This window comes from Cyprinus carpio, chromosome B5 (genome assembly GCF_018340385.1).
Source record: "Cyprinus carpio isolate SPL01 chromosome B5, ASM1834038v1, whole genome shotgun sequence".
Lineage (NCBI taxonomy): Eukaryota > Metazoa > Chordata > Actinopteri > Cypriniformes > Cyprinidae > Cyprinus > Cyprinus carpio.
Genome location: NC_056601.1, coordinates 14,745,948 through 14,754,303, shown reverse-complemented (window position 1 = coordinate 14,754,303; position 8,356 = coordinate 14,745,948). Strand labels below are relative to the sequence as shown.

Here is an 8,356-nt window from a genome sequence, read left to right as displayed (position 1 = left end):
AGTGAGCAGTATTTTCTGGTCCAGACACGCTCTATGTAAAATGAAACCGCTTTTATTATGCTATTAATGTGATTCATATCTAACAGTAGATGATTTGATACATATTTTTTAAAAGTACTATATGTTTCTTTTTGAGGAAAATTGCATCTTTCAATATCTGCTATAATGTCTGTTTGCATGGCTCCAGTATATATGCAAAGGTCCAGACGTCACAAGAGACTGTATTTAGGTTTATAATGATGGGATATAATGTGACTCCGTTTACTACCTGTGCTGTGACTGTAACGACCTCAGGATTACTGTACATACCTTATCTCACTCAGCAAATGTGAACCCCTATCAAAAAAACAGACTGCACATTAACTAGGATTTAACACAATGGCTGGGAGCTGAACGATTTGGGTGCTTTGTTTTGAGTCTCTACATTAAAGGCCTGTCTGATGGAGTAGGGTTGCAAAGGCACTACTATGCAAAGCTACAACAGCTCTAAGTTAATTGGGTTTTCTAGATTTCATTTACATCAGCGGTACATGCAATATTTTCATATTTTCCTTTTCCTTGTTGGCTTGCAGGTCAGTTTTGTCAAGCACTTTGAGTGTTTCAGTGTCATATGGCATCTTCCAGGTGTGTATTAAATATATTAGCAATCTTTACAATATTGAAACTCTAGTTGGATAACTATTATTGTGATCTGAGTAAAACCTCAGGAGTGAAGTTACAGGTTAACATTTCTGTAATTCAGAAAACACGTCTGCACAATATATTAGGTATCCAAACCTGTATTGTATTTTTTTTTCTTTTTCATATGAGGGTAAAAAATGTTAAAATGGAGACACATGGTTTTCTTTATATAATTACATGTATAGTGTATTACAAATATCCAAAAATTGAAAGTCTAGAAATGTCAGCCTAACTTTTCCTCTTAAATTAAGAATTAGTAGATAAAAGTTTTGTCCTAGTACTATGATGCTACAAAATTAACAGTTCTTACTCGAAAGGCCACTGACTTGTTTTAAAAACCGTAAATTCATCAAACACTGTTTGTTATTGTAAAGTTTTGTCATTTTCATTTTGTGCTTTTATTAAAGTTGTATTTTACCATATTAATTTTTGTTATAAATAAAATGATATTGACATTTTATCAGATGAGTAAAGCTGAAACTATCCTGGTAGATAACATTGAATGTTAACCTGGAGGTTAGTGTCATTTCAGCAGGTGGTCTGCATGTCTTTGGACATATAACTAATAGATTCATGTACAATAACAATTTATTGTAAAGAATTACCTAAATTAAAAGTAAACAGCATTTGTGTGTGTGTATGTGTAATTCTCTTGATTCTTGCAGTGCTTGTGTCAAATGACTAAATGTTCAAGATAAACTCATTGTGACCCAGTAAAGTGAATCCCTTTAATTTGATCTCATGCATTAATACACAAGTAGTGAATATGGTTTCTTAATGATCGTGATACTCAAAATAGTATGAAGGCAGTGTACTGGCTGTGCAACAAATCAAAAACATAAAATCATTATTGCAGAATGTGGAAAAAAAAAATAAAACCTCATTATTTATTACAATAAGCAATGACTAACAGAGAGCATAGAGTAAGTTAAATGTGTTGGTGATTCTTCTTTTGTTCAATCCCCACTAACACAGAAGAACATTGTTAGTTTGAAAGAAATGACCTATTACTGAAATCTGGTTACACAAGTTAAATGGATTAGACAGACCCTCTCTAGAAGGAACAATATCTATATTCATGCTCAGAGATAAATAAATTACATAGAAAAAAAAAACGTTTATTTGAAAGCATTTACACAACAGTGAACAGTCTTACTGTACACTACCATTAAAAAGTTTAGGGTCAGTAAGATTTTTATTTTTTGACGAAAAATTAATACTTTTATTCAGCAAGGACATATATTGATGGAAAGCACAACTGTTTGATTGATAAACATTGATAAGAAATATTTATTGAGCACCAAGTCAGCATATTTGAATGATTTCAGAAGGATCTGTATTTTAATTTGGTTTCATTTTTCAGCCTTGATAACCATTAGAGACTTCTTTTAATAACGTTTTTTTTTTTTTAAATCTTACTGAACCCAAACTTTCAAACAGTAGAAAGATGGAAGAATTTAATTTTGATGGAAGGTTCAGAGCATTTAAAAACATGTAATGCCTGCCAAGTTCAGTCTTAAGGGCTTGTAATATAACCATTTCATTAGCATTGGCTTCCCATAATGGCAAGGGCTTTGAAATACCAAAACAAGTATAAGAGAAGCACCTTTCTCGAAGGTTGGAAAAACAGGACCCATTAGTTACAGTGCCTTGCAAAAGTATTCATACCCCCCTTTTTTTTCAGGTTTTATGTTGCTGCCTTTTGTTAAACTGCTTTAACTTTTTTTTTCCACATCAATCCATACACCATACTGACAAAGCAAATACAGAATTGTCACAAATTTATTAAAAAATAAAAAAAAAAGTACATTGCATACCCTTGCCTCAAGGTGATTGCATCACCTTTACAGCCTCAAGTCTTTATTGTTTGATGCAACAAGCTTTTCTCATCAGCATTTGGCAATTATCTGGTATTCTTCTCCTCATTTCTTCACCTCTCAAGCTCTGTCAGGTTGGATGGGGGCAGATGCAGACTTTCAGGTTTCTCCAGAAATATCTGATTGGGTTAAAGCTCAGGCTGTTGCTGGGCCACTCAAGTACATTCACAGAGTTGTCTATAAGCCACTCTTGCTGTGTGCTTAGGGTCACTGTCCTGTTGGAAGATGAACCTTCCGCCCAATCTGAGGTTCTGAATGCTCTGGACTGGGTTTTCATTAAGACTATTTCTATATTTTTATGCGTTTAGTTTTTCTTCTACTCTGACGAGTCCCTCAGTCCCTGCTGCTGAAAAACATCCTCACAGCATGATGCTGCTACCAGCTCACTTTACTTTTGGGATGCTACTCTGCAGGTGATGAGCAGAGCTGGTTTCCTTCAAAAATGATGCATAGAATTGAGGTTCATCAGACCAGAGAATCTTGTTTCTTACAGTCTGAGGGTCCTTTAGGTGCTTTTTTTTTCTTCTCTCGCATCTCTCATGTGTCTTCACTGAAGAGAGGATTGAGTTTGGCCACACCTCCATAAAGCCCAGAGCGGTGGAGTGTTGCAGCGATGCTTGCCCTTCTGTAGATTTCTCCTATCTTCACATATGATCATGGAGCACAACTAGAGTGACCATCAGTCCATCATTTGCTCAGTTTGGCCAGGAGGCCAGCTCTAGGAAGAGTCCTGGTTGTTTCAAACGTCTTCCATTAAGGGTTACAGAGACTACATGCTTCTGTGACCCTTCAGTGAAGCAGAATTTTTTCTGAACTCTTCCCTAGATGTGTGGCTTGACACAAACCTATTTCTGAGCTCTACAGGCAGTTCTTTTGACCTCGGGGCTTGGTTTTTGCTCTGACGTGTGTGCCTTTCCAAATCATATCCATTCAACTGAATTTGCCACAGGTTAACCACTCAAAGTGTAGGAACATCTACAAGCAATATGAATGCTCCTGAGCTAAGTTTCAATTGTCCCAGATAAGGGTATGAATACTTATTCAATGGAATCATTTACGTTTTTTATTTTTATTAAATTCGCAAAGATGTTAAAAACCTATTTTTGCTTTAGAATTATGGTGTATGGAGTGCAGATTGATGTCGAAAAATGTAATTTAAAGCAGTTTAACATAAGGCATCATAACAAAAAAGGGGTATGAATACTTTCATAAGGCACTGTATGTTTTAGTCCCTCTGCTAGGCTATTTTCTGTTGATGAATCCCAGTCTCTTAGGGGTCTGCTATGATCAAATCATTTGGTCTTGGCAATGACAACTTTTGTAGCATCTGCACACCTACTGTATGCAGGTATGACAGGTGCCATTCAGAATGCTGTAAACAAGTCTCCACTTAAAAAAAAAAAAACTGGCATGTTACAACTATTTCTATTTTATCGGTACTATAACACAAAGTTCTGAAAAAAGTTTCTATACTCAGGACCAATTGACGTGACTGTGTAAGTTGGATTTATGTGTAAAAAGGCTTCAACTTAAACGGAAATCTGTTCTCCAGTAGACACCTCCACCACCTTTGGTATCATTTGGTAATGATAACAGTAACAACGGTATGTAAATAATAAATGATGTAATGGGTAAATACAATGATCATAATTTGTGTACAGTTGTAACAGAAATTGTACTTATGTATTTCGGTTACTGAGATCCTCCTCAGTCTTCCGGTTGATAATCGCTAAAGTCTCAATTGTTGACTTTGGCTGCTTGTTTTGGATCAAAAGGAAGTTGTGCCTGTGAACGCTTCACTTACAACCCTTTTCCTGTGACTCTTAGTCTCAGAGTACATTGTACATCCTCATAGACCAGGTTTGGTGGTTCTTAGTCCCTGAGAATTGGTCAAACAAAAAGGGGGAAGAGGAACCATCTTTAAAGGAAAAGTCTTTATATGGTCTCTACATAGTTGGCAGGAAAGAGACCCTGGCGCCCATCTTTGCTGGAACCCCTCCACCATGCTTTGTCGATTGTTTCCACATCACTGATGATGTCACCAGGTTCAAAAGAGAGCTCAGTGTCATCCTCTGTGGAGTACAGAGATGTTTTAAATGATATCTTAATAAACAATAACTGCTGTTGAAGCAAGCAACACTAACCTGCTTGGTAGTCATATAATGCTCTCACACGCAGCAGTCTTTCTGGTGATGACTAGAATAAGAAGGAACACCATGTTTTAGTTCTTTTATCTTCTTTTATCACAATAATATTAATAATGAGTCATGATGTCTAGTGTACTATGTACTTCGCCATTCTCGGTCACCTTCTCCATTTGGATTTCATCATCTTTCTCCTCACGATTAACGGTGTAACAGTAGCGCTCAGGAGTGCTGTGCTCAGATATATCAACATCCTCTACTTAAAAACAAAGCAAGGTGTTAATCATTTATATGTATTCATCACACGAGACAAAAAAACTAGATAACATAAGGCTGGAACACACTAGCATTAAAAGCATCGCTGGGTCCAAACTAAATTACTTCTGTTTTACCTTCATTTAACATCAGAACATTTTTTTGTAAGCCATATTTTTAGTTCCCGGATACAAGCATACATATCTCCTAGTGCATTATCTCCATGAGGTTTAAAAGAAAGATACAACTGAAGATCATCAGCATATAAATGTAAAGAAATTCCATATTTCCTAAAAATCAAAGGCAAAGGTAGTATATATAACATAAAAAGAGTCGGAGCCAGAATGGAGCCCTGAGGAACACCACAAGACAGAGGGGCAGTGGAAGAAGTGTTTTGTCCAATACATACAGAGATCTTTCGGTTTGTTAAAAAGGACCGGAACAATTCTAAAGTAGTGCCTCGCAGGCCAATAAATTTTTTTAAATGAGAGTTAACATTGTGATTAACCAAATCAAAAGCTGAGCTTTTTTTTTTCTTTGTTCCTCCAAGAAATTAGCTACATGTTTCTGAGTCTGTTGTGTTCGGAATGACTTGAAAGTCTAATTAGCTTATTACCTGTACCATTCATTGGTCTGCCACATTCAGATTCATCTTCTTCAGTCATCCCATCATATTCTGATGTGTTCACACACAACTCTGGACACACAGCATGACAAACATGTCAATGACATCCTAACCATAGAAACATTCTGTGTTTCTTCACATTACATCTGTTTCCATCACCTTGGTTCTCTGGTAGGTCTTCATCAACTTCATCATCTGAGATCACAATCACATTTCTGGGCTCATCAGGTGCTACATGATCCACATTTGGCTGGAATTCCTCAGATTCTGCAGCAGGCTGCTCTTCTGGTTCATCCTCAGACTCTGACTCTGGTTCCTCTTGCTCCTCAACCTCCATCAGGGGGCTAATGACAGTCTTCACATCCTCAGTCTCCAATTGTTCTTCTACTGCTTCTTCATAGTTTGTAGTGATCTTTGTATCTAAAAGTGGAGCTGACATGGCTGAAGGTTCCTCTGGTTCCTCTACCTCTTCTTCTTCTTCTTCTTCGACAAGCACACACTTGGCAGTGATGTCCACTTCTGGCTTTGGTTCACAAAGGACTCGAGAGCTGGTTACAACCTCTGGAGAGAAGAAATTGTAAAGAGAATAAATTGTCAGTCTTTAAGACCACTTAGACATTTTACTGTTGTTATAGAAACCTAAATTAACTTACCCATACTGTGCCATGTGCTGTCAGAGAGTGAAGCTGGAGGACATTCTGTTGCGACAGCGAGCTCTTCACTGCTGTCATAGTTGCTAGACTCAGATTTATCATGACTGTCCAGCAGCTTTGGAGATGCAGGGGAAGCTGAATCATGAACTGGGGCTTGAGGAGGCGGCAGGTTAGGTGGTGATGATTGGGGGGGAGGGGGTCTGGAGACAGGCAGACTGGGTGGAGGTGACTCAGATGGGACAGAGCATGAAGGGGGTGATGTGGGAGGAGATGTTTGAGGGTGCTGTGCTGAGGGGATTGTCCGGTATGGTGGACTAAGTGGGGACGTTGGACATTTGGAGGACGTGGATTGGGAGCGTGAGAATGGAGACCTTGCAGATGGACTGAGAGGGGATGTGGGACCAGAAGTGGAATTGGCCCTTTCAAAGATAAAGGCTGTATCTGTCAAACTACGTTGGTAGCGACGGAATGGAGATTTGCCTGAGAACCAAAACATAACCGTAAGTAAAACAAACCTCAAATGATTAAAATTAACACTGTAAGCTGATGAAATTTAAAGGCGTTCTGAAGACCATGTTTACCTGAGCGCGGTGATCCAGGGCTTGAAGAATTTTGTGAGGATGCTGATAACTGTCTGAAAAACTCCCTAGGATTGATGGTGCGCTGGGAAACAAGAGCTGCTGCCTCCTACAGGCCAAAAGAAGAAGCGTTATTTAACGCAGCAAAAATGTGTCCACGTTGATAAACTAATAGATATGAAGGGGACTGGTTTTGCTGAAGGACACCGATTTCACAATGGACATAGTGACAACCAAAATTCTTTAGGACACAAAAAGTAAACAAAAATCTCCTTATAATCAAACACTGAAATTTCTTGATATTACCATGCACTACACAGGTATTTTTCAACTATTACTATCATGAAGAAAAACATGTAACAAGCTGAATTGGTTTCATGCTTTCAAAAGCCAGTCATTCAAAGCACAAAGCACGTATTCGGCATTAAACCACATTTATTCTTCATGCAAGTTAAAAGGATAGTTCACCCAAAAATGAAAATTCTGTCATTAAATACTCACCCTCATATTGTTCCAAACCCGTAAGACGTAATTCATCTTTGGAACACAAATTAAGATATTTTGATGAAACCAAGCTTTCTGACCCTCCACAGTCAACAACGGAACTGACACGTTCAAGGCCCAGAAAGGTAGTAAGGACATTGTTAAAATAGTCCATGCGACATCAGTGGTTCAACTGTAATATTATGAAGCTATAAGAATACTATTTGTGCACAAAAAAAAAATAAAAAGCATGACTTCATGAGAGTACCACTACACATGCGTGTGATGCAGCTGATGCAGGAGCCAGCGTTCTGACATAGAAGGCTCCTCAAGCAGAGGAATGCACACATGTGCATTGTGGTACTCTTGTGAACGCGCATTGAAGACTAGCACGGAAGAGAAGAAATTGTTGAGTAAAGTCATTCTTTTTTGTTTTCTTTACGCACAAAAAGTATTCTCATGGCTTCATAAAACTACGGTTGAATGATCACTGATGTCACATTGACTAGTTTAACAATGTCCTTACTACCTTTCCGGGCGTCAGTTGCGTTGCTGTCCATGCAGGGTTAGAAATCTCTCGGATCTCTCTATCTTTTAAAAATATCTTAATTTGTGTTCCAAAGATGAAAAACGGTCTTACAGGTTTGGAATGACATGAAGGTGAGTAATTAATGATAGAATTTTCTTTTTTGGGTGAACTATCCCTTTAAGTGTAGGGACTTTGGGCTGTACTGGCTGAATCTGGATTATTCACAAAATGAGAGGAAAACTCACTGCTGCTTTCTCAATAGATTCACTGCGTCTGAGCCTGGCCCTCATGTTCTCCTCATGCTCTCTCTGCTGCAGCTCCTGTCAATTGCACAAAGAACCCAACATCATTACAGGTTTTTACTCCATATAATCATTCACCCATTTTCAGGTTTATCAACATCTTAAAAAGCTTACAACTTCTGAGTAAAAGAAACGGAATACACTCATTAAAAAACTCACCCATCTCCCTTTCTCCTCTTTTCTAGCCTCTTCCTCAAGCTGAGCCTGGGTCCTCCTGTGAAAAACAACA

At 38.1% G+C, this 8,356-nt stretch overlaps 2 protein-coding genes across 11 annotated transcripts in view; one reads left to right on the top strand and one right to left on the bottom strand.

Annotated features, from left to right (window-relative positions):
* Positions 1-2,373, top strand: part of LOC109053927 (rhotekin-like) — a 63,240-nt gene extending 60,867 nt beyond the window's left edge. For all 3 annotated transcript variants that reach the window (XM_042724563.1, XM_042724564.1, XM_042724565.1), the window contains exon 12: positions 1-2,373. This exon is cut by the window's left edge and continues 1,788 nt beyond it. The gene's annotated coding sequence lies outside the window, so the exon portion shown is untranslated.
* Positions 2,374-3,641: 1,268 nt separating this feature from the next.
* Positions 3,642-8,356, bottom strand: part of LOC109053936 (drebrin-like protein B) — a 30,255-nt gene continuing 25,540 nt past the window's right edge. The window contains exons 8-16 of one of the 8 annotated variants that reach the window (XM_042724554.1): positions 8,287-8,341; positions 8,071-8,145; positions 6,817-6,922; positions 6,236-6,715; positions 5,742-6,143; positions 5,574-5,654; positions 4,849-4,961; positions 4,703-4,754; positions 3,642-4,630 (exon numbers count right to left, since the gene is read on the bottom strand). In XM_042724554.1, the coding sequence (XP_042580488.1) occupies positions 4,494-4,630; positions 4,703-4,754; positions 4,849-4,961; positions 5,574-5,654; positions 5,742-6,143; positions 6,236-6,715; positions 6,817-6,922; positions 8,071-8,145; positions 8,287-8,341 (1,501 nt within the window). In that variant the 3' untranslated portion in view covers positions 3,642-4,493. The remainder of the gene's footprint in view (positions 4,631-4,702; positions 4,755-4,848; positions 4,962-5,573; positions 5,655-5,741; positions 6,144-6,235; positions 6,716-6,816; positions 6,923-8,070; positions 8,146-8,286; positions 8,342-8,356) is intronic. The other 7 variants (XM_042724558.1, XM_042724555.1, XM_042724559.1 and 4 more) reach the window with 7 other exon arrangements.